Genomic DNA, 26,885 nt, shown 5'->3' with positions numbered 1-26,885 from the left:
GTCACACAGTAATGTCACACATGAAAGGAACCACACAGTGTTGCAAAAATTAAGATACCTTTTTATAGGCACACCAAACCAGACTACCATTGGTATAACTCCCTCTGGAGCTATGGACACACACAATATACACAGGTAAGTACTCAGGAAAAGCATAAATTAGCAAGGGCCCTATGCGGGGGCCAAACCATATACTAAAAGAATGGAATGCAAATGGATGTTCCCCATCAGAGTGTATGGAGTAGTTAGACAAGGGCTCAGTGAGATTGAAACCCCAAAAGGTAAGCACCTAGAAGATCTCCAGCGGCCGGGTGCAGAGAGGTAAGTTACTCGGTTCTCCCATAGGTTAACATGGGGACATCACGTTTGGAGAATGCAGAAGCAGGACTGGACCAGTGGAATCTAAGGGCAGATTCTGGGTGAGGAGGACCTGCAAAAGAAGGGGACAGAGTCCAGTCCATGCAGGAGTGTCCAGGTGGGACAGGAGCCGATGCCCACCTTTCTGTAGCTGAAGATCCGGATCAAAAGTGATGGATGAAGTCCAGCTGCAGAGGAGTCCCAGGAGGCACTTCTGAGCTGTCCCTCGTTGGTCGCTGGATTGCAAATGGTCAGTGGTCAGGAGGACCACCAACAAGCACAGGCAAATGCAAAAGAAGCTGTTGGAGGTTTTGCAGAGCTGTAGAGGACCAGCAGGGTCCTGGGGACTCGACCTTTAGAGGAGAGTCTGATCTGGCCCCCAGAAGGCAGTAGAGCCAGCAGAAGCAGTCAGAATCCCCACAGGCAACCCACTGGCAGCAGGCACAGAAAGCTGCAGTGAGGCGCAGTCAGCACACCTGAAGAGGAGTCCCACGTCGCTGGAGCAGCAGAGAGGAGACTGTCCTTGCAGGAGTAGAGTGTTGGGGACTTGGGCTACTTGGAGCCTGAAAATTCCTTGGAGTAGGAGTCAACAAACCTTGGTTGGTGCAACAGTCACGATGAACAGGGATTCTGTCCCAGTGGCAAAGGCAAAGGCTCACCATCTCCCACATTGGACAGAAAGCAATGAGGACCCAGGGGATCCCTCAAAAGTATCACCTGTGTTGGAGAATGTTCGCAGGTCCAGAGGACAGAAGATCCCAACAGCCAGATGTCGTTGCCTGCGGATGCAGGGGAGTGACTCCTTCACTCCAAGGGAGATTCCTTCTTGCTTCTTGGTGCAGATGAAGTCTTGACAACCCCAGAGGATGCACAGCTGTGGAGATGTTGCAGAACGCTGACAGGAGCCATGGAAACAATGTTTAGCCCAGCAGCGGTTCCAGAGGGCATGAGCAGAAGATGTCTTTGCAGAGAGGTCCTGGTGGAGTCTTGCATGAAGAATCTGGAGACCCACCCTTAAGAGCACGAAAAGGGGGTTTGGTTACTCTCTGGGGTGACCACCTATGAGGAGGGGTCACTGACGTTCCCTACCTGGCCTACCCAGTCAGATGTTCCCAGAGGCCTCTGCACATCTGGTTTCCAAGACGGCAGAACTATGTGTCCACCTGGGGGAGCTCTGGGCACCACCCTAGTGGTGGGACTGGGCAGGGGAGTGGTCACTCCCCTTTCCTTTGTGTGTTTTGTGCCAGAGCAGGGACCAATCGTCCCTGGACTGGTGCAAACTGGATTATGCAAGGAGGGCACTAAATGTGCCCTTCAAAGCAAACCAGTGGTGTGGAGAGGCTACCCCCCCCCCAGCCTTGCAACACCTATTTACAAGGGGAGAGGAGGTTGCACCCCTCTCCCACAGGAAATCATTTGTTCTGCCTTCCCCTACTTGAATCAATCAATCAGTGCTTGTAAAGCGCAACTATTCACCCGTTAGCATCTCAAGGCGCTGGGGGGGAAGTGTAACGTTCACCGGTGGTTCTTAAAAAATCCATGTCTTCAGTTCCTTCGTGAAGCTGAGGAGGAAGGCGTTTTTTCTGATGTGGAGAGTAAGGGCTTTCCAGGTGGTGGAGCTGCGAGGTAGGAAAAGGAGCGTCCTCCTGTTCTGGTTTTCCTGATGCGGGGTACTTCTGTGAGAGAGAGCTGAGCTGAGTGTAGGGTCTTGTGGGGTATGTGGAGGTTGAGTCGCTGGTTCAGGTAGGCTGGTCCGGTGTTGTGGCAGGCTTTGTGTGCATGGGTGAGGATCTTGAAGGTGATTCTTTTCTCTATGGGAAGCCAGTGTAGTGTACGCAGGTGTTGCGAGATGTGGCAGTGTTGAGGTAGGTCGAGGACCAGTCTGGCGGCGCCGTTATGGATGTTTTGTAGTTTGCAGATGAGTTTCTTGTTGATCCCTGTGTAGAGTGCATTGCCATAGTCCAGTCTGCTAGTGATGAGGACATGTGTGACGGTCTTTCTATGTTCAAGGGGGATCCATTTTAAGGAGTTGCATAGGAGGCAGAGGTTGCGGAAGCAGGTGGAGGTGACTGAGTTGATTTGATGGTTCATGCTGAGAGTGGAGTCCAGGATGATCCCGAGGTTGTGGGCTTGGCTGGTGAAGGTGGGTGGGTTTCTAAGGGTTGGTGGCCACCAGGAGTCATTCCACGTGTTGGGTTGAGGACCCATGATGAGTACTTCTGTCTTGTTTGCGTTGAGTTGAAGGCAGCTGTTTCTCATCCAGTTGGATACTGCTTCCATGCCTTTGTGGAAGTTGTGTCTGGCTTTGTTGGGATCGTTGGAGAGGGAGAGGATGAGTTGGGTGTTGTCGACGTAGGAGATGATGTTGATTCCTTAGCTTCTGATGATGGTGGCTAGCAGGGCCATGTAGACGTTAAACAGCATGAGGTTGAGGGAGGATCCCTGGGGAACTCCGCTGTTGGTGGGTGTGGGGTCTGCGAGTAAGGGGGCAAGTCTCACTCATTGAGTTCTGGCGGAGAGGAAGGATTGTATCCAGTCAAGGGCCTTGTCTCTGATGCCGGCTTCGTGGAGTCTTCGTATCAGGGTGTGATGGAAACCTGTGTCGAAGGTCACCAAGAGGTCTAGCAGGATGAGTGCTGCCGTCTCTCCCTTGTCCAGCAGGGAGAGCGGATGTCGTCTGTTGCGGCCAGGAGGGCTGTTTCGGTGCCATGGTTTTTCCTGAATCTGGATTGGGAGATGTCAAGGATGTTGTGGTCTTCTAAAAACGTGGCAAGTTGGCGGTTGACTGCTTTTTCAATGACTTTCACTTGAAAAGGGAGTAGGGAAATGGGCCTGAAGTTTTTGAGGTTGTGGGGCCTGCTGAGGGTTTCTTGAGGAGGGGGTTGATCTCGGTGTGCTTCCAGTCATCGTGGAAGGTGGAGGAAGCCAGTGAGCGGTTGATGGTGAGGCGGAGCTTGGGGGCAATGGTGTCTGCGGCTCTGTCGAAAATGGGGTGGGGGCATGGGTCCTTGGGGGACCCTGTGTATCTTCGGGGGTGAGGGGGGTCCAGGTGGTGATTGTTGGTTTTTTGGTGTCAGGTTTTGTTAGAGGGGGTTCTGCATGTAGGTTGTCCTTGCTGAAACTGTTGTAGATGTTCTTGATTTTCTGGTGGAAGTAGGTGTTGAGTCTGTCACAGAGGTCCTGTGACGGTGGGATGTCCATTGTTTCACTGTTGGGTTGGGTGAACTCCTTGATGATGCTGAAGAGTTCCTTGCTGTTGTGTGCGTGTTAGGACATTCTGGGGGTCATTCTGACTCCCGCCGGCCGCAATAACCGCGGTGCCGGCGGGAGCCGCCAGAATACCGCTGCGCGGTCAGAAGACCGCCGCGGTTATTCTGTGTTTCCCGCTGGGCTGGCGGGCGACCGCCAGAAGGCCGCCCGCCAGCCCAGCGGGAAACCCCTTCCCACAAGGAAGCCGGCTCCGAATGGAGCCGGCGGAGTGGGAAGGGTGCGACGGGTGCAGTAGCACCCGTCGCGATTTTCAGTGTCTGCATGGCAGACACTGAAAATCTTTTAGGGGCCCTCTTACGGGGGCCCCTGCAGTGCCCATGCCACTGGCACTGCACTGGGCACTGCAGGGGCCCCCAGGGGCCCCATGACACCCCTCACCGCCATCCTGTTCCTGGCGGCCTGGCGGTCAAAACCGGCAGGAACAGGATGGCGGTGAGGGGGTCGGAATCCCCATGGCGGCCAGCAAGCTGCGCCGCCATGGAGGATTCCTCAGGGCAGCGGAAAACCGGCGGGAGACCGCCGGTTTTCCGTTTTTGACCGCGGCCATACCGCCGCGGTCAGAATGCCCTTGGGAGCACCGCCAGCCTGTTGGCGGTGCTCCCGCGGTCCCCGGCCCTGGCGGTCCATGACCGCCAGGGTCAGAATGACCACCTCTGTCTTGTATAGCTTTCTTTCTCGGGTTTCTGGTGAGTTGGTGGTGTGCGGTGGAGGCGGCTCTGAAGTTGCTATGGGCTTCTGTGGATTTGGTATTTCTCCAGATTTTCTCGAGGCAGCAACAACTGCGTCTAGATTCTTGGAGTTCTGGGGAGAACCAGCTGGCTTTATTTGCGTGGGTGCTGGTGTTCTTTTTGAGGGGAGCTATAGTGTTGGTGCAGTCGGCGATCCATTTGTGGAAGGTGCGTGCTGCAGTGTTTGGGTCGACGTTGTGTGCTATGGTGGGGGCGGCAATGGCGAGGGCGGCGGTGAGCTGATCATCTGTGTTTCTTGTCAAGTTTCTAGGTGATGGTTGGTGTTGGGGTCTGATGATGGGGGGTGTGTTGAAGGTGAAATGGATGCATCAGTGGTCTGTCCATGGGAGTTCTGTGCTGTGACTGAAGGTAGCAGAGGTTCCTGTAGTGAAGATGGGATTGGGGGTGTGTACTGCTAAGTGTGTTGGCTCCGCCACGATCTGTCGGAGTCCTATTTTGTGGAGGTTGTCTATGAGGGATGCGGTGTTGGGGTCCTGTAGGTTGTTGAGGTGGAAATTGAGGTCTCCCAGCAGGGTGTAGTTGGTGGCAGTGATGGCTTGTACGGAGATGTAGTCCATGATGGAGCCGGCGAAAGGAGCACATGGCCCGGGAGGGCGGTAGATGAGGGTTCCCCTGATGGTGGATGTCGGGCTGGGATGTAGTTTGAAGTGGAGGTGTTCCAACAGGCTTGTGGATTCTTCGGAGTCTTCGGAGTGTGTGTTCAGGCAGAGGTTGGACCTGTGGATGATGGTGATTCCACCCCCAGGCGTCTGGGGCAGTCTTTCTGCATGATCTTGTATCCCTGGGGGATGGTGATGTCCGGGCCTGAGGGTCCAGGTCTCCGTGAGGAACGCAACGTCCGGGGTGGTGCTGTCAAGGAGGTCCCAGATTTCGGTAGCATGTTTATGGAGGGAGCGGATGTTGAGGAGAATGCACTTCAGAGATTTCGGGGTCGGTGTGTTGTTGCGGGTGGGCTGTGCTGGGTCCAAGGTCTTGGTGGTGGTGTAGGTTTGGCGGCAGCGGAGGCAGCTGAAGGGTCCGTGGGTGTTAGCTGGTGATGCTTGCTTGCAGTTGTTGTTGCATCCTGGGTTGAGTGCAATGAGTGTTGCTGACATGTAGAGGCTGTGGGTGGCAGGACCAGGAGTCCTGGCACTGGTCACGGTCGGGTTGTAGACAGGTGCAGACAGGTTTGCCTTAGGCACGGCCACACAGCGGCCGCCATTAAGTAGGAAGGGGGGAGGAGAGGACAGCTGGGAGGCGGGAGCGGAAAGCTGCACGAAAAGGCAGTGGGGCTGCGGGGGCAGCAGTGGAAGTGAGAGTAAGAGAGGGGAGGGGGTGGGGCTGTGGGGGCAGCAGTGGCAGTGAGAGTGTGAGAGAGAAGAGAGACAGAAGTGACGAAAGAAACGAGGAAAAGATAGAGGAAAGCAGAAAGCGAAAGGCACAAAAACAGTACACAAAGGAAAAACAAGGAAAAAAGAGAAAAGAGGCAGAGGGCAGCCCAGCAGTAGAGCAGAGCTCTCCAACTAGACACCAGGGATGAGGCGCAGGCAGAAGCCTGCGGGTGGAGGAGGGTCTGGAACTTCTGACCGAGGTCAGAGTTCGAGTCAGACGAGCTTCACTTGCAGGTGGAGCTACACGGTGGCAGAGCAGTTCACTGACTAGGTCAGTGAGGTTGCTACTTGAGCTGGTCAAGCAGCAGGAGGGCAGAATCCTGTCTGAGGGGCTGCTGCAGAATGGGCTGCTTGCCTACCCTGGAAGACTTGTAGGAGCAATACTTGGGGGTCCTATAAGGAGCCCCCAGCGTGCATGGAATCATGCCACTAATACTGGCATCAGTATTGGGGTATGAATCCAACATGTTTGATACTAAACATTCATAGGCTCGGAGTTACCATTATTTAGCTGGACCATAGGTAGTGACCTATGGCCAGTACATACCTAAAATGGCTTCCCCTACCATAGGCGTGACTTACAGTGACCTGGTGTAGTGACCAGCAGTGAAATGGTGCATGCACCATTTCACACAGGCTGCAAATGGCAGGCCTGCAGACACAGTTTGCATGGGCTCTCCTGTGTGGCATAATACATGCTGCAGCCCATGGGGGACCCCTGGTGTACCAATGTCCTGAGTACCTAAGCACCATCTACCAGGGACTTACAGGGGTACACCAGTATGCCAATTGTGGGGTGTATGAAGGACCAGTACAACCAAATGTGGAGGAGAGACTACAATCACTGGGGTCCTGATTAGCAGAATCCCAGTGAAAACAGTCTAAGCACACTGACATCAGGCAGAAAGTGGGGGTAACCATGCAAGAAAGAGGGGAATTTCTTACACAACCTACCAGCCACAGTAGAAATCACGTCTGAGTTCATTAAGAAGAGCAAATCTTTTGTTACTCACATCACTAGGTCTTGTGGTTACTCCTTTAAATGCAGCTTTTTATTTGCTTCACCTCACTTGCCACTACCCCACCTATATTGCGTGACAGTGCTACTAATATCAAGACTATGAATATCACAATGCAAGAATACCATGGATAAAATATTGAAGAACAAAATATTAAAAGGTAATTGCATATAGAGGAAGTATAGATTTACCATTTCTAACTCCACATGTTTGTACCTTGAAGGTATATATATTCTCAAAGTACTGCTGTAAGTTTGTTCTTGCAGTGACATCATGCCTGTGCGGAATCTTATTGATTTCACTTGAAACACAAGTGGGGTGAATGCTCTGGGGAAGTGAGTTGAAGCTACTACTGCCTGCTGTGATGTGGGTAGTTTTCTCTCTGAAACTAATGGTGAATAAACCTTACAGATTTTCCAATGTAATTGGATCTTTACTATAACACTGGCGATAAGGATAGGATCCAAACCAATGGGTGTCATGCATCCTTTGAGCTAGCCTTTGCTTCTGCATGTTTCCTGAGGGTTAAGAAAAAAGATTATATTTTGGTCCCAGGAAAGGATGAGGAGGAGCATGAAGCACTTTTGAGACAGGTGTTACGAAGATTGTGAGATGCTGGTTTAAAGGAAAAGCGTAGACCGGGGGGACATCAGTTGAGTATTTAGGATATACAATTTCTGGAGAAGGCATTTCTAAACCCAATTTGGAGTTGGCTAAAAGTATTACAGAGACATTTACACCTACATATCGTGATCAGGTGCAATCCTTCTTAGGACTGGCTGAATTTTGTTCCAAATTCATACAGAACTTTGCTTGTTTATCCTAATTTATACCATAACCATAAACCATAATTTATTATTGAAGAAGGAAGCAAAGTTTGTCTATTTAGAAGATTGTGCCAATGCATCTGAATTGATCAAAAGTAGTTTGTGCCTTGCCTATCCTTGGGCATTTTGACATATGTAAGAGAATTATATTATCCACAGATGTAAGTTTGCTTTCACAGATGTTGGATGGTGAGGAGAATATAATTGCATTAGCCTTTCATCATTGAAAGGAGATGAGAAAAGGTACTCAGTGATTGAAAGGGAGGCTTTAGCAATTGCAGGGGCCATACATCCTTTCAAGACCGATCATCACCATTTGACACAGGCTTTGTCATTCTCCACTGATACAGCAATGGTCTGAGGGGTTGTCTGATTTTAATTTCACTGTAGACTATGTGCCGAGCATGAGTAATCATGTTGCAGACTGTCTTTTCCTTTTTCTGGGGGATGACGCTGTGAATTCCCATTGCACTGAGATACAGTCCATGGTTGAGAAAAAAGAGGAACATTTAGTGGAGCAGGTTAAAGAGAGTGCTATTGATAAGAATGAATGGGGATATATGAGAGACAATGATGAGGAACTGAGGATTATGAGTGAGGATGTGGTGGATGGCCAGTTATTCACACTACCCCTATTGATGTCAAGGGTTACTGGAATGTATCTGATGAGTCGTGTCTACTGGGAGGGCATCTTTTCAGGGGAGAGAGTAGTTTCCCTGAGAAATTTAATAGGGAAGTTGATCAGTTTAGCACACAAGGGACATTTAGGAAGGAACTTAACCAAAGCAAGTTTACGTGAGTCATATTGGTGGCCAGGGATGGATCAACAAACTTAAAGTGAAGTGAAAGATTATTCTGAATGTAAAACGGAGTGATAAGAATAACTTGACAAGACTATCACCTCTAGGTCCAGTGGAGGTTACACTTATACCGTGGACCAAGTTAGCTTACACTTCCTCAGTGTAAGAGACACATGTTGTTTGTGGACACTTCGAAATGGGTTGTAACAAAATGTGTTCATTCAGTAAATACGAGAACTGTTATTAAATTTCTAAAAGATTAATTTGAATGGGAAGGGGTACCAGAGTCTATTGCCACTAACAATGGAACTCAGTTTGTTTACGAAGAAATTACTGAATTTGGGGGAAATCTGACCATTGTAACCTTGAGGACTGCATTATATTCGCTTCAAGCCAATGGGCTTGCTGAGAGGATGAATAAGATGGTGAAAGTTTGTGTGAAGAGTCAGGGAATTTTGTGTTTCTCTCAAGGATGTGTTGCGTGAGATCTGGTTGGCACATGTGAGCTCCTAATAGCATCACGTTTTAGTCTCTGTTTTCAATTTTAGGAGGAAGAACACCAAACTTTAAGTTACATCCTGCATGATTGAAGTCTGGTGGTGTTGCGTAGAAGGAAGAGATACCAAGAAAGATATAGGCCATAGTTTGACTAGAAGAATTCTGTTAAACAGGTTGTTTGAGATGTGGACAATGTGGTGCTGGTGAAGAAACAATGTTTATTAAAAAAAAAGTGTGTCCAACTTTATGGGCACTTTTGTCATAAAAGAAGTGAGGAGGAGTATTGCTGTGAATTCTGGAGGTGTATGGAGCATGCCTGGACTGGTAAAAGCGAATCCAGTCCATAATATTAGAGGAGCTCAAATGAACTCTGCCGATAAAACTGTTCCACTGAATTGTGCCAATGGAACTGTACGGAGGTAAGATTACAAGGAAATAATTTTTCAGAAGATCAAATGGTGCCAAGAGTTTGTAACGAATTAAAGTTGTATGTTAATTGTACTAGAATGTGTCGACGGGTAATTATCAAAGGACAAACTAAGTTTTGTTTTCTTTGTTTTTTGCCTTTCATTGCATTTCTATTTTCTGAGGGAAAATATATGGTGTAATCTTGTTCTTGCGGTGACAGCATGCCTATATGGAATCTTACCAGTGTCACTTGGAACACAACTGGGGTTTTGGGGAAGTGATGGTTGGTGGTTTTCTCTCTAAAACCTCTGGTGAATAAACCTTACAGATGTTCCACTTGTTATCATAAATGTGGAGGAAGGTATAAAAATCTATACTTAGCTTTCAATATTTTGGAATCAGTATTTTTTACCTGGGTATTCTATCTTCAATTCTCAGGGAGCATGCCTTACCGAGCAGTTCAGTGGGATAGCACATAAGCAATGTGTAATGCACCTCTGACAATGTGTCCCTTACACTAAACATCTCTTTCTTTCTTGTACCCACCAGCGATCCCTCTCACCAAAGTCCATTTCTCCACCCCCATCCCCAGAGGTAAGTGCCTGATGATATCTAGTAAGTATTCCAGCTCTAACATCCATTCAGGGACACTAGTTAAACATCTTAGACATCTACCTGTTGAGCAGTTCATTTTACCAGCGGGTGCTGCTCAGGCAGGTGATGTGTAGAGGTGGCAGTGATGCAAAAGGGTTGGGAGTGGATCTTGTCAGATTATGTTTCTAAACCTGTTTAACATAGAAATGTTCTTGGAGATAGTGAGACTTTTGGGATTAGATTTTACCACTTAGTTTGCATAAATTCACATTAAAAGATGGATCTCTGTGCACTCTAAACTGCGCAATGGTTCTATGTGCCTGTTTTCAACCTCCGTACCCCACTGCCTGCGTTGTTTTTAGGCCTCTGGGACTTTAAATAGACAAATGACATAGCCTATATTCATGCCCTACGGTGCCTACACAGTACCCTTCCCTGTGTAAATGTTTACATTGTATTCACCTTTCGCTACACAGAAGTGCTGGTCACTCTGCATCCACATTTCAACTTATCTTTAAAAGTGGCTTTCCTCTTTGTTCAAAACCACAAAGGGGCACTCTAATTACGCTCTGTCTTCACGCTAAGTTTGGTGCAGTTCATCTGGCTTGTTTTTTGTACATTTGTTAAATCATGCCCGTGGGAAAATAACTTTTCGGACCGCACTATAACCCGCCCAAAGAATCTGCACAAAATCTTCCAAGAATGAACAGAGGTAACAATTCTAACCATCTCGCTGTCCTGAAAAAGCTAATGCACTCTACTTTGGTTTTCTTCAACAGTACTTGTAAAAGGCATAAAACCATCTAAAAACAAAGATATAATTTTTAAAAAGCGTAAAAACTAAGAACATACAATTTAAAACCAATTTAACCTAATCAATCTTTAAAACATGTTTTAATAAAAAGCATAAACCGTGCAATTCATACTGCAACATCCATAAAACGCATTTCACATTGCTGTCACCCTACAGTATGTTTCATATTTTAAAAACAGAGATCTCAAAAACTTGATCCAGGTAGTCTCATAAAAAATACAGTCCTGGAGAATATGATCCAATTAACATTTTACATAAAGTGAGCACACGCAGCAACCATTTTCCTTATGTACCATGCTATAGCACTCAGGAGTTGAAAAAATGGGTCATCCCCCAGTCTCATTCTTAAGATTTCTTTACGTAACCTAGGGTCTGATAATTAATTGTACTGAATAGGGAAACACGTCATCCTGGCCTAAGGACTTAATTGTACAATTTATTGAGGTCTTCTCCCTCAGGTAGGCCATATCTAGTATATGGCTTCCACTCTCGCCTGATACCCTCAACTTGGAAAACTGGACCATGGTTCTCTTGTGCCCCATCTGAGAGCATGGTTTCACAATCTCTTATTTTAAGCTTAACCTCCCTGGCCCACTGTCTCTCTTTAACACAACTCTCTTCCCAGCATAATTTGGAGTTCATTGACACTTTTTCATCTTTAGATATGTTATTAAAAACCTCAAAGTGTGAGGGATGGCCAACAAACGCCAGGATACAATTTTCCGTTCCCTTCTCAAACCCTGTATCATAGTTCCTGATGGAAGGCACAGTAACCTCTCAAGGACTGCGCCCAAGTGACAGGCCTTCATACCACTGATTAAACTTGACTAGGCAGCCTGCTTGTAGCATGGCTCTAGATTTAACGCTCCCATATGTACATCCTATTTTAAATGTTTATAAAAAATCAGCCCCAAATACTTGTAAAAGTCTACCAATTCAACAGGTAAAAAATTGAAAACCCATCAAACGTTGGTGACTTTTTCCCACCAAAACTTTTTTCTTTGTTTATCCTACAGGTTGATTTTTACTGTAAGCCTCCATAGCCTCCAGTTTCCTTTGTAACCACAGAGGTGTATTATCTAACAGGATCTAATTGTCAGCATACAACAGACATGGTACATGTACTTTTCCCAGGGTAAAAGAAAGGGATATATATTTAAAAAAAAACTTTTTATTATCTTTTTTACTTCAAGTACATCATGGCTTCACAGCCTTTCACTGGCATAATAGGCAGCAGTACATATAGCAGCATAGGCATTCAACGTCAGTGCATCTCTTATATTAAAAACATAAAGTAATACATGCAGAACCCTCAGGGGCACAGTCTTTTCCCATTCCCCCTCCAGGGAGGAAACACCCCTCATTTTAGACATCATCCACAGTAAGCCTACCACAGACATCAATCATCCAAGGTCTATCTAGAATCAGCTCCAGGAGAATCCCCCACACCTCTGTCTATCCATTAATTTTTTTTATACTTCTTGGGGCAGCCCCGCGCCATATATGGGCCTTTCCAGCCCCATGCAGGAATCCATACTTCACAGGAAGGTGCCTGTTCATCCTTCCAGGCCTTTGCAATGTCTCTTTTGGCAAGCACCAGGCCCAACCACATTAGAGTTCTTTGGTATCTTGTGCCCTCTAGCCTCTGGGAGATGTGTAATAGGATCAATGCGGGGTCCCTTGGAATACCCCTGCCCAAAACCTCCTCCAGCCTTCCCAAAACTCCCTCCCAGAAACTGGACAGGACAGGGCAGTACTAGAACGTATGCGTCAGGTTCCCTGGCGTGTTGCCACAGGGCAAACAGATGCTTCTGGTAAAATAGCCCATACAATGGAGTTGTGCTCTGGTGTAATAAGTGCGGTGGAGCAGTTTTAGCTGAATGTGTCTGAACTGGGAAGCTATGGCTGTCTCCTTGGATGCCTCCAATGCCTCCCTCCAGTCATCTTCATCCAGGGCTCCCAAGTCTGCCTCCCAGGCCCTACGCACCTTCTTCATAGGATCTGGTACATATCGGAGAAGCAATTTATATGTCAGTGATAGCCTATGTTCTGTCATGTTTGTCAACAGTAGCTTGGCCTCCAGAGGTGAAAACTCTGATAGCTCAGCGATTGTCTGCAGCATGGGTGTCAATGCATGGCGAAGTTGTAGGCATCTAAAGAACTGTGTGCGGTGAAGTGCGAATTCTGTTTGTAAGTCCTGTAAGGATTTCAGTATTCTGTTTTTAAGTATGTCCTTCAAATGCGAGACCCCCACAAGGTCCCAGGTATCAAACCCCTCCCCCCGTAGTGACGCAACCATCAGGAGGTAAGTCCCCTGCCATAGTGGTGTTTCTAGGGTCAGTCTGTTTTTCCATCCTGTAGCCTTTTTTTGCCTCTTCCCATGTTGCAAGCAAAACCTTGGTCGCTGGCTGCAGTTCTGCCCTGGAAGCTCCCCCATAAAGCATGTGCGAGAACCCTTGCAGTCCTACAATCGTCCCCTCGAGAGTGTATGCTGGGTCAGTGAACCCCTCAAAGCACCAATTGTTGATGATATAAAGGTGTGCCGCCCAGTAGTATAATCTAATATCTGGTGTAGCCATACCTCCATCAATCACTAGTCTACAACATTTATCCAAAGAGATGTGCGGAACCTCGCTTCCCCATAACAGCGTGTGCAGCTGGACGTTCATCCTCTGGAAGAAGGACTTAGCAACGGAAAACGGGTGATTTTGTAGGTGGTACAAAAGACGCGGTAGTGCCACCATTTTAAATATGGCTCAACACCCCGGTAGAGACAGCGGGAGAGCACCACGGAATGCTACATCCTTGGATAGCCTCTCCAATTGGGGAGCCAAATTCCTCTCAGAGGAGCATTGTGCGCTTCCTGTAACTTATACCCCTAGATATTTTAATCCATCGGGTTGAATGGACAAGGCCGCTGCCCAAGACATATCTGGCGGGCACAAATTTATCAAGTAAATCACTGATTTTCACCTGTTAATACCGAGACCTGAGTATTCACCAAAGTTCTCCAGGATTTGCAGTGCCCTTGTTCCAGACCTCTCGGGATCTCCTAAATAAAGAAGCCTGTCATTGTCATATAGCAATATCCTGTCGCTCACCGTGTCCTCCCACTGGTACCCCCTATAAAATGGGTCCTCCCGCACCCAAGCAGCTAACGGCCATTCCGGGACCTGTCCCCACATGCACACTCTGGCTCTGAGGTCATTATAGAAGAGTTGTACATAGCTAATGAATCAGGGTCTGCAACCCATCCTCTCCGGAAGGGCGAACATGTACGCCCAGTCAACTGAATCGAAGACCTTCTGGAAATCAATAGATATTAAGGCCCTATGCTCATCCACCGACGCACTCAGAACAATAGCATTATGCACACGCCTCAAATTGTGGCTTGTAGCCCGCGTTGGCATAAACCCGGCCTGGTCTGGGTGAACCAGATGGCCAATAACTTTCCCCAGGTGACTGGCCAGCACCTTCGCCCATACCTTGACCTCCGTTTTTAGTAACAAAATAGGTAGAATGTCCTCACAGCGATGACCAGCAGTGCCCGGTTTGGGTAGTACTATAATATCCGCCGTCCTAAGGTTTGGAGACAACGTGCCCTTTTCCAAGGCCTCCTGGAACATTTCCAGCATAGGCTGACCTGCATGCTGCCACCCCAGACACCAATATTCTGGTGGGAAACCATTTGGCCCAAGCATCATCCCGGGGTTTAGTTGTCTTAACGCTGTTCTCAATTCTTCGACCAAAACATCCGTCTCTAAGGAGGCTCTATCTTCTGCTGAGAGGCTCGGGACTGGCAGATCTTGTATAAACAGAAGGAATTCTGGACATGGACTCTTCGGCTCTGCCTGATACAGACCCTGATAATTATTGGCAAATGCTTGAGGCATTGGCCCATGTCCCCATCACCTTTAACCCACCCCCCAACTGTAAATATGGGATGGTAGCCAGCCCCGTCCTGGGAGTGCATAACTAATGCAGGGTTTTACTGGCCTTGTCTCCCCATCTGTAGATTCTGCTACGGGTGGCCTCCAGGCTGCCCGTGCCTCTTGTATTAGTTCCTGCCGCAGTAGAGTCTGCGTGCATATTAGATCTTGCAGGAGGTCCTCCCATCCCTTTGATACAAGGAGGCCCTCCAAATCCAGAATTCTCCCCTCTAGTACCCAGATCCGGTATATCCTCTCTCATTCAGGTGGTTTACTCTCCATGTGTCTGCTAAATTCAGATTCTGTATGAACGTTGCTAGCGGTGTTGACCCACCTCCTCTCGCCCCAACTGAGGATCGGTCCAGCCGTGTATTGCACACCCCATTTATGTTGCCCCCTATTATTCACAGGGCCGCTGGTAATTCCCTAAGTATTCCACCCAGCTGAGCCAGCTGAGCCAAGAACCCCATTGTCAGTGGGGGAGGAGCCTAGATTGGTATGGACCTGCCCTGGAGAGTCCCGTGACAGCTACGTATCGTCCCAGGTCATCTGTCCATGTGTGCGTGACGACCAGTGGAGTGCGTTTTCTGATTAATTTAGCCACCCCCCCGGATCCCTTGTGAAATCCAGCATAAGTCTGTGAGTATCCCCTGTGAATTAGGAAGGGCCAGTTATTTCCAGTAAATGTGTCTCTTGAAGAAGTACAATGTCCGCCTCTGTTTTCAGTGCGGCTCTGAGAACTGTCCCACATTTGATTTTGTCTAAAATCCCATTTACGTTCCAGGACAATAGTTTGAGCGTTCCCACTCCTGAGGTGGCAGGTCTCTACCTCTCTTCCTGGTAATAGCTGTCATAAAAGAGTGCACCTGATCCCTGTGTTCACTGTTCCTTGTGATGTATTACATTGACGCGCTGCCATGATCTCAATAACCTACAAGAATTTAACAAAACCCCCCTTCTCTCTCCCACCCCACCTTCCCAACTCCCACCCCATACTTTTCAAACTAGAAGTACCTTTCGTGTTGTGTTTAGGCTCCTAGCCAACTGGGCTAAAATGTGACTTGTTGCATTCCCTGCACCAACCCCCCACCCCAACGTGGTTAATCACCTCCCTAGGAAAGAGTTAAGCATTTACTCATCGATCACCGCTCAACCCCCCACCCTCCGTTGTACATACCTCCTGAACATATGTGACCATTCATTATATATCAGTCTGTCTGTCTTGCAGGCGACAGCGACCCCTGCCTCGACTCCACATCACCCGCCAAAGTCCTGTGACTCATCGTCGAGGTGGCCATGTCTTTTGTTTCTCGCACGGCCCCAGGTTCCAGGGAGAGGGTCCGGCGTGCCCTCCTCCAAACCCTCTGTCGCAGCGCCTTGTGCCAGTCTTGTCCTGCCATCTTAACACCTTCATTCTGCAGACCGGACTGGGGGTTTAATGTCATAAGTGTCCATTCCTCAATCCAGTTCTAAGCTGTCTCTGGGGTGTTGTAAAATAGGGATTTCCCATGATAGGTCACCTTTAGGTGGGCCAGGAATAAGAGCATAAATGTGAGCCCCATCGCTCTCAGTTTAAACTTGGCTTCCAGGAACGACCGGAGTTGCTGTTGCACCTTTAAGATATATTACTGGGAAGGTCATTACTGTAGCAGATTGATAAGTCAGGGGCTCCGCTCGTCTCGCTGCCCTGAGGATGACATCTCTGTCTGCATAATTAAGTAGCTGTACTATGGCCGGCCACGGCGGGGCCCCCACCAGGGGTTGAGCTGTCAATGCCCTGTGAGCGTGTTCCACAATAAAACATTGCGAGACCTCATCTTTGGGGACCCAACTCTGCAGCCAGTCCTACTTGAATTTAGTAGGGGTGGTACCTTTCATCCCCTCAGGAAGTCTCACCACTCAGAGATTATTTCGTCTGGACCTGCCCTCTGCGTCTTCTGCCCTAGCCTCTAGTTGATTTACTAAACCTTGCAGCTTCGTTAGACGTTCTTCTTAATGTGTCTTGACTGTGTCTTCTGTTTTGGAGAGTTGTCCCTCCACATCTGTGACTCTGTGCGTGGTGTTGCAAAGGTCTTGCCTGAAGAGGGCCAGATCAACCTTGAGTTCCCCCATTTTGCCCTCCATAGTTACTTTCAAATAATTGATTGCCTGTAAGATAGCTGCTGTCTGAGCCGCACTCCCAGGATTGGGGGCCCCACCGACTGCTCCTGCTTCGCCCTCTTGGGCGCTCTGCTTGGCATATTTGTTGAGTTTTTTGTTGTTGTGCCGGCGTACTCACTGTTTTATTGTGCCCCATCTCAGCGGCAGCGTGGCCTCAGTCTTCTCCGTTCACTGTGCACTGCTATGTCCCAGTAAAGGGGGGGGAGAGCCCCGGGTCTGTCTTCACCCCCCACGATGCTTCCAATCATGCAATAGGGCTGGGTTCTAACCCCTGGCATAGGACAAGCTCCTCAGGTCTCTGCCACTGGGCCTCAAGTGTTAACCTCGCCCCTCCGCTGCCGCTTCTCTCCTGCCAGGGCCTGAGCCCCTCTGCTCCCGACTCTGGCCTAGGGGTCCCTATGGCCCTTTGGGCTGTCAGGCCCCAGTCGTTGGCCTCAAAACTTCGTATAGGCCCTGCGTGGGGCAGCCAGTGCTTGTCACCGCCTCCCACTGAGGCCCACAGAGTGATCCACTCGTCTGAGCCAGCTGCGGACGGAGAGTCTCCCCGGCTGCTCTTCCACGGCTGCCCAAGGCTTATCTCCCTCGCTCATTGCGCCCGGGTCCTCCAGCGAAGTAATTTGGGGGCCCCACCACCAGGTCACCCAAGCTGGTCTTGCTGCTCCGACTGGGTCTCCGTCGTCCGAACTGGCTGTCTTCGACAGCCGCTATGCAGCGCGGAGCCACGGCTATCCGTATACCTCCGGTTTCATCCACCACCACAATCCTCCATTCGTCAGCAGCCGTGCTAGGCCTCACCACCCTCCCCTGGTTCCGACCTCTCTCTGGCTGCGCTCGGCTGTTCTCCCGTCTTCCGGGGGTCTGCCGGTCTCCTAGGACTGCTGTTCAGTATTGATGCTCAGATAATTGAACGGATAGTGGGAGATAGGGTAGCCCCGCTAGGCTGAGGCCATCTTACCTGCCATCCAACCATGCCCCTCGAGAAAGGGATTTTGATAATTTTAAAATTGCCAGTAAATCTGCCAGAAATACACTAAAAAGGAAAGAGCCAGAACACATCACTGTCCCAGTCTGTTCAGATAAGGAATCTTTATATATAGTCTCACTGGCTTGTCAGGTTCCGCTTGTGCCCAGTTCTCAGTGTGGTGCGTAAAGTCTGAATCATACTAAGTAAGTTGGAGGGTATCTTTCAGCTGCAGAGTTTTTCCCACAGCAGGCCCCTATCCACTGTATCAAAATCCGTATGGAAATCAATAAAACAGCAACACAGTTTCTGATTGATTGCCAATCATTTCCAAATAATAGCTCAAAGGGCAAAATAGTATTCTATAGTAGAATGGCCATCACGTAACCTACCCTGCTCAATGGGGATGTTTATTTTCTTGTACCCATTTATCCAAATGTGTCATTAAGGTCTTGGAAAACACTTTCTCTGAGATATCCAAAAGGATAATCAATCTGTAATGTAAGGGTTGCGTACCAATCACCTTTTTTTGTATGGATTCCACAACATAGCCCCTCCAGGTAGGGAGGTAGAGTCCTGTTATGCTCATATAGCTAAACAAGCAGCAATAGACCCTGGCCCACCACTTACTATTAGTCTTGATTAAAACAGCTGGAATATTAACTGGACCTACAGTTTAAGTTAGCTTTGTATGGCCAATTACCGCTCTTCTCTCTTTTACTGAGAACCAACTAGGATCAGAACTCTTCAAGGGGCTCGCCTGTATATTGGGGAGCATTGGCAGGGAACCATATGAATCCCCCAAATATGAGACCCAGACGTCCTCTTCAGTCACACAGGTGAGAGATTCCTGGTATGGATTACATGCCTGGTTGACTCTGCCAAAAGCTGCCTGGTCTCCTCACTGAATTACCGATATATAATTCCAGGGTTTGTGAAAAAAATTTACAAAAAATTCTCTAAGACGATGCCTGTACTGAAATTTTAAACAATTGATTTCCTTTATAGAGACTGTACTTAATCCTAGTTTGACTCTTGAAGCTATCCTCCTCACTTGACTTTTTGCTTTCTTACAGGCTGCATCTCACCAACAGCCCTCCTTATCTGCCCTTGCTGGTCGCACTACACGTTTATTCAGATTTACACAAATGCAAGCCAACACATGTTCGAAAATCATACTGAATCACATAATGCTGTCTTCCTTCACCCCCTTAAAAACAGCTATGCATTCTTAAACTTGATATGCTGCCAAGGCCTGTTGTGAGTCTCTGGGGAAAGCTTATACCCAGGGGCTGAGCTTTAACAACCATCTCAGGTTTTTCAAAGCATAGAGTGGCTGTATTTGTCCAGCAATCACACCCTTGTAAGACAATCTTTTAATGTCTAAGTAGAGTTTGTACTACCAGCCTAGAGCAAAAATGTAATCAATTGGGCATTCAGTTACCTTAACAAAATGTTTGGGCTGCCAGTGGATCACTCTCAAAGAGCCCAGTTAGCCATAACAACCCATTATTTAACAGTCATTGACCCAACGCTTTGCCATCTTTCTTATTAATGCCCACCGAGAATGCAGCAAGGGGAATCACATGACCATCTTGTACTTTCTTGAACCATTTGCCTAGGATGCAAACATATATCAAAATCTCCAATGAATGTAATTGTTTCTATTAAAACCAACAAAATGCGACTATAAAACAAATCTCCTGCCATAATCCCCACAGCATCCAGGAATTTCCTCACCTCCTTCTGAAAAGATTGGTCACGATCCTTTCAAGTCCGTTTAGTTCCCCTACAGTGCTCCTCCTTATGGATGTATATACTCATCAGTATGAATTTCCTATTTTCTATGTTCCTTACCCCAACTCTACTACTGAGATTTGCATTCCACTAGAAACATAGACCACCTCGAGAATCTTTTTAATTACTTTGGTGGAAATTAAGGTCAGCATTCCTGCAGAAGCTCTACCCTTACCCTGCTGAATGCCTTTGGTGTTAACAGCAGCAAAACTCTCCACAATTATGTGGTCCCTCAACCTTTTTTGAAGGTATTTCTGTGTATTTGATTAATTAAAATTATGCGTGAATTTGATAACAGGTTGAATAGTTTTAGGGGTGGGCCCAACCAAAACCAGTGACTAAAATCCCTTGTTTATTTTTTAGGAAAACTAGCCGTGGGCACTAAATTGTGTTGTCATATGCACAGAGGTGCTGCCTTAGGGCCTGATTGAGAGTTTAGTGGACAGGGAACTCTGTCACAAACATGATGGATATCCAGTCTGCATTATTGTAAGTGTGCTATATCTAAGGCTCCCAGTATTCCATTTTTATGGACTTTTACGGATAAATACAGGCAGAAAACAACGTGTTTCCGGTCTGTTTTTATTTTTAAAAGCTGAAAAATACTGGAAATTATACTTCTCATGAGTGACTTTCCATGCGGTTTGTTATGAATTCCAAGACAACATAATGAACATATAGACAGCATGGGGAGTTAAAAAACAGATGAATGTATCTTTACAAACAGGCATATGATAAAATATACTTGTAGTAAATTGCTAATATTTACCTGTGGATGAAATGTTTTTCTATATTTGGCTGCTGAATTTGCTACAACGCACCAGGCATCAAAGTATGAGTGCATGTCTAACAGTTAAATAAATGTGGAAATGTGCCATTTTTGACTCCACTTATTTGCAAACCACAAAATAAATATTGATAAATACTAATAAGATGATAAAAAAATAAATATAGATAAATACAGATGAAAATGAATAAAAAAAGTACCATAAAACCTCGAGCCCTGATTATATCCTATGGAGCTTGTAATAAAGTGGGCGGCATCCTCCAAACTCTAAATTAGGCTCCTGGTTTTTAAAACTGTCACAGTATCTTCAAATACTGCTAACACATATCCCATAAAGTCCATTATATAAATGAGATGTGACATCATTTTAAATATTGTAATTGCATAATTAAAAAGTCCTGTCAGTGATAAGAATTATGATATATGTGTGTGTGTGTGTGTTATTGTTTGTGTGTGTATTACCTACTGGTGGTCGTTAGCTGGTAGTTATAGTTAGGACCTAGTTTCCATAGGAAAAGTGCTTTTTATTTGCCTATATCTTTGGCACCATTTGACGAAGCTCGATGAAATTTCCCCCAAAAGAGTGTCCTCTAGGGTCTTGCTGTGCATGGAAAGTTTCAGGGTGATCAGTCAAGTGGGGGCTGAGAAAAAGGGGTTGGGGCTAAAAAAAAAGTGTGTTTCCCATGGTAATTCCCATAGAGATTTTAGACACGACAATAGCCCAAACCGCTGGGTGGCGTTAGACCAAATTTAGGGGAAAGGTAGGTCTTGGTCCAGAAAGCGCCCTTTTTGTTATTTGGTGTAAATCTAATCAGTAGTTTTAGAGAAATTAAAGAAAATCCAAATTTGAATATGACTTTGCAAATACTCCAGATCTCATGCAGAGATCTGTTTGGCTGCCAACACTTCAACCAGGAAGCCATTTGGCATTTGGCAGCCATTTTGGGGTTCGGCTTCAGCCGAGTCCCCCACAAAAAAATGCAACCTAAAAGAAAAGGGGGCAGGGTACGAATACCCTAACACCCTAGCCTTGGCCCTGGGGTCCCCCTGGGACCCTGCCAGGGCAAAAAAGTATTTTTTTAAAATCACAGCAAAATTCACAAACATTTGTGAATTGCACTATGAATTAAAAAAAAAAACAAGCACAGTCCCCTGGGCTTGTTTTTAATGAAGCCCCCAGGTGGGCCAGGTCCCGGGGGCATACATGTATATTTGAAAAGAAAAAGGGGTAGGTGCACTGGACTTCCCTCCATGGGCTTTTTAAAGCCCTGGAGACCACCACCTCCCCAGGGCTACATATAAAATAAATACATGGAGGTACCTTGTCAACCCCACCCTCCAGGCCCTGGGGACCACCACCTCCCTGGGTTTTTTATCCTAAAGGTGGGGGCACCATGGAATCCCCCCCCCCTCCTGGTGCTGTATGAAGCCCCGGAGATGACCACCTCCCCAGGGCAAATAGAAAATTGTTGTGGGAGGCCCGCATAAATGCCCCATGCCCCGGAATCCACCATCTTCAAGGGGCCTTTTAAACTTTTACAGAAGGGAGGGGGGCCGCACCGTATATGGCCCCAGGACCACCACTTCCTGGGACTGGATCATGCATAACAAAGAAGGGGTCCACGCAGTCCCCCTTTTGGAGCAATATATGTCCCTGGGGATCACCCCTTACCTCAGGGCCGGCTCCTGCTATTTCCCAAGGTGCCCACCCTTGGAGATAGCTGTTTGCTTTTGCGTGGCTGGAGCTGTGACAGCTCCCACCAAGCAAAAGCAAACACTCCTCTTCCAGCAAGCAGGAGCTGTCAAAATGCTCTCGCTTACTGGAAGCAGAATTTTCATCTCTTTCCCAGTCCGCAGACATGCAGGCAGGGAAAGTTATGAAAGTTTTGCTCCCGCATGCAGGGAGCTGCATTTCTAGCAGTTCCCTGTGTGCAGGAGCAATGCTGGCTCCCACTGGAGGCAGAGAGCTGGCTGGGACCACGGGGACCTTGAGGCTCCCTTCACAGTCTACAACATTTATTAAAAAAATTAATGATTCCTGCCCTGTATATGTATCTTAGATAAATTCGCAGGGCAGGATTCATTCTGGCACAATGCCCATTTCACAGAAATGAAACCTCAAAGGGAAGCACTTACAGATATAAACAAAGCAGGTGCCTAAGCTGAACATTCACTTCTGAGAAGTAGTAATTTATTGCACATGCGTATGGCAATGAAGTGTTTTTCTCTACATTTCCATCTTGAAAAGTTATCTGAAAACACTGATAGAGGTGTTTGCATCCTTGCTTTTTTCGAGCACAGTATCTCATGTAGTGACTGAGAGAAGTGGGTTCCTTCATGTCATCTGCTGCTGTGACCAGAGATTGTGTTCTCCCTTTTAAAAACAACAAGCATGAAAAATGGCCTAGAACCCCTATTCATTTGCCCCACCCCAAATACATTAGTGGTATGTAACGTCTTCCCACCCTTTTCCCAGGATGATGGGCAGCTCACTAAAAGGCTCCTTGAGCACATTCCTCACTGTTGTTGGAGTCACGGTCTTGATGCAGAGGAATATGATCACATCTGAACCAAACAAAGAAGCAATTACTTCTGTAAAGTTCAAATCATCCAAGTGTGTTTTCTCTGCAGTTCCACCTTAAAATATTATCTGATGAAGACACTCGAAGAACAACCAAATTGGCAAAGTTACAGATACACAAGTTCACTGGAAACAGTACCTCGGCGTCCTTTAAGCAGCAGTAGTGTAGGAGATGTACTATACATTTACCCAATGAGGTACCATTTACTAATTAGCCAGTAGAACGTACTCCAGTTGGGTAGACATTCTGCACAAAACAATGTCCTCTTCTTGGATAAATACGCAGGGCAAGATTCATTCTGGCATGATACTTATTCCACAGAAATTAAACCTCAATGGAAAGCACTTAAAGATATAAACAAAGCAGGTGCCCAAGATGAAGCTCGACTTCTATAAAGTACTAATCATCCTAATTTGTTGTTATCTGTTAACCATGATGGAGGTGTTTGGATCCTTGCTTTTTTCGAGTGCAATATCTCATGTAGTGAATGTGACGAGTGTCTTCTTTCTTGTCGTCTGCTGCTGAGATCAGAGATCGTGTTCTCCCTTTTAAAAACTACAACACTGAAAAATTGCCTAGAATCCCCACCCTTTTGGCCCCACCCCATGCACATTAGTGGTATGCAACATCTTCCCCCCATTTTCCCAGGATGATGGACAGCTTACTAAAAGGACACCCCAAGTGCATTTCCTGCAGATTTGAAGGCACGCTCTTAATGTACAGGAATATGATCATGTCTTCACCAAGCAAAGAAGCACTTCATGAGTGGCGTGGGGTTGGGTGGTTATGGGGGGAGGCTCCACAGGCCAGGCCCTGCAGCCAACCTCTGCCACACATGGCCAAAGCCAATGCTCGGCGTTGGTTGGATTAATGTAAAGTAATTAAAATTACTTAACGTTAAAAAAAAAAATAGAAATTCACTGAAAGAAACCAAAGGTTACTGTCGCGTGGGCTCTCATTATTCTAAATGAGACTACTGGATTTCTAGGTAGCAGGATCTATAACGGTGTGGGGGACTAAGTCTGACCCACGTGTAAAGAACTCTGTCACCCTAAATCCGGTTTTTGCTCCGGCTAACTAGCAGTGCCTCATTTCTCCCATGTGGAAGGAATGATTCGGCAGCCAAGCGCATGACATCTTTAGATCTTCTCAGGGAAGTCGTGGTTACTCAGATCCAAACCAACTCTCTTATTTCCAATATGATCTCATATACAAATGACAAAGACAGTATAAGTTTTATATAATATTTTTAATAAAACGACTGTATTTTAGATATTAAGGCGTGAGCCGCAAAAACCAGAACGATACAACACAGTAGGATTGTAATAGTCACCAGGAGAGTAAAACATAAGAACAAAGCTATCATATTGTCAAACAGTTTCTACTCTCCCTCTGCTTGTTCTATTCAGAGCACAGCATGTTAAGCTTCTAGCTTGCCTATTAGAATCACTGTGGAGACATCAGCCCTCATACCTGAGCAAAGACCTGTGATCTTGGTTCAGCATCTGCAACGAGGCAGTCAGCGTCTAGTTGTGGTTCCCTGGTCGGAATCTCCCTCTTGCGTGTATTGGGACAAGGAAGTGATTTTATAACTAACATGTCATCGTGATCACAAAATGTCCCTACGCAGGAATGGCAAGTCTAAACTCCTACCACGTCTATCGGCAATGTACCAGACTGTATCCTTGACTGAAGCACAGAGTAAATATGTTATGGAGAACTCCAGTGCTGAAGTAGGCAAAACAGTGTGATATGAATAAAAAACAACACCGTAGAACTGGCTATTTGAAAAATAACAGTACGAAGCCTAATAAAAGGCATGTAGAGCAAAGTGCACAGAGGCTCTAAGCTGTCAGCAAATGAATAAAATATATTCAGGGCAAAGTGCACAAAGGCCTAAAGCCTGAAGCTAAAGCGCAATGAATACGTAAAACTAACCACACTACACCCTCCCCTTGTCGGTAGCAAGTGGTTCCAATAATATAAAAGGATGCCCTAAATATAAACAATACCTAAAACAATTATTTCGACAAGGTGAGAAGACAACAAAGTCATAAATTTAGGTAACATGTGATCATAAAGCCAAATTCAATATAGTGTCAATTTCGTAAAAATCCAATCGTCAGATAGAAGCAATAGAACGCAGGAGTTCCTCCACTTCGATATATGTCAATATCGGAAGTTCCACGCCACAAAGTACCATGGAGCAGGTGTGATCCAAAGCCCCAAAACCATTCAGGGCGGCACCCCGTGCAGGGCCTATGAAAGAGACAATACCATCTTCCTCCAGGAAGGGAATCTCATAAACTGCCTCACGAAGCAAGCGCATCCGTAGTGCACAAGTCTGGGAATGAGCCCTAATCGGGAACATCAACAGATCAGTATCGACCATTGGAGGGCCCTGCAATGAGAGACAGAGAGCCAGTGCATGTTCAAACGAGCACCAAAGGCATCGAAACACGGGTTGCACACAATCCAAAACCGGTCTGAATGACAGAGACCAGTCACACTCCAAATGTCCCAGGAGTGTCGCTCCAAAATGCTGCATCATGCATTCACGACACAGCTGCGCTGACTGGAGCAGCAATACAGGATCTCGTCGTGACGGGACAGCCATTGCAAAAAAATAGCAACAACAGCAAGACTCCAGCCAATAAAGCCAAAGTAATCGGGAAACCCCCAAAAATGCTTCAGAAAATAGAATGTATAACCGAAGGTATCAAACTGAATATGGAAGAGAAGGTATGAGCAAAACCAACACCAACGACTTTGAAAAAATGTGCAATACCAGCAGTGCTGGATGCATTAAATATACGTCCCACAAGTTCACCGAAGTGATTTGGAAAGTTAGTATTCAAAAGGGACTGTATCTCCGCCGATGACCTTGCCACCTGAAGTGCTTAGGTCTCGCTAGCAGATGTAAGGGCCACATGCTTTTGAAACAATAAGGCTTTTAGCCGACTCAACTTGGCGAAATCAACCTTGGAAGTAGCAATATGAGGCCAGATGTCCGCTACCTCCCTAAATTGAGTGGGGGGAAACAACACATTCCCGCAGCACGTAACGGCCTTGTTGACAACGACGATGTAAACTATTCTGGCACGCATGCCACAGCAGCGTTCGCTGTTAAGAACAATGTAACTGCCGTTAGAAAGCACCTGGAAAGTGTTTTTAATAACCGGGACTGGAACTCCCTTCAGATAACAAGCTAAGTTAGCAATCGAAGCGTTACACGCCCCGTGCAAGGACAGCTGTTTACAAACCATTGAATGGCTGACAGAAGCTTCGCATTCGCTGCCGCTAAGAAAAACCTCCTTCAAACCATTAACACATCTGTACTGAAAGGGAAGGTCCCACACCTCGTGTATGTAACTGTCTCCCAATAGTTCATATCTACCCACCGGAATGTGCTTCAAACACGAAGTAAATTGCAAAGTAGAGATAGGCAAATTAATAACCCCATGAATTAACCATTCAGCTGACGGAATCTCAGCTACCGTGAAAGGCAGTTTCTCTAATTTCTCAATATTTAACATAACATATGCCGCTTCCTTTTTAGCCATCAGTTGTTGTTGACGAGTCAAATTAAAAGAGATAAAGATCTCTCTGGCACGAACGTGCTGCCATGGAACGCGACCCGCCTTCAAGGTCTGAAGAGTCCAACCCAGCTGCATGATGGACCGCGTCTGACTCTGCCCATGATATAAAGAAGACATGTCCGATTTAATAATGTCAATGGCAGAGGAAACAATGCTGTCAATCGTGTAAACACGGTCAGAAAGGGTATGCATGCCATTATCAACAACAGACAAAGTCTGCATCAGATTTTCCTGATCAATCTGCCTCAACCGGGCTGCAGCCTCTTGTTGTGAAAGCTTCCAAATCTCATTATAAACCTCGTATAAGAATCTTTTCTTCCGCAGTACTTTGGGACCTGACAAAAAATCTTGTAAATCAGTATCA

General features: G+C 46.8%; 1 protein-coding gene across 1 annotated transcript in view; it reads left to right on the top strand.

The window, feature by feature from the left end:
- Positions 1–26,885, top strand: part of DMTN (dematin actin binding protein) — a 239,331-nt gene that overhangs the window by 160,353 nt on the left and 52,093 nt on the right. Inside the window, exon 6 of the mRNA XM_069213984.1 lies at positions 9,848–9,892. Coding sequence (XP_069070085.1) covers positions 9,848–9,892 — 45 coding nt within the window. The remainder of the gene's footprint in view (positions 1–9,847; positions 9,893–26,885) is intronic.

The sequence above is a fragment of the Pleurodeles waltl genome, chromosome 11 (genome assembly GCF_031143425.1).
Source record: "Pleurodeles waltl isolate 20211129_DDA chromosome 11, aPleWal1.hap1.20221129, whole genome shotgun sequence".
NCBI lineage: Eukaryota > Metazoa > Chordata > Amphibia > Caudata > Salamandridae > Pleurodeles > Pleurodeles waltl.
The sequence above is the reverse complement of the archived record's forward strand: the minus strand, read 5'-3'. Positions and strand labels throughout refer to the sequence as shown.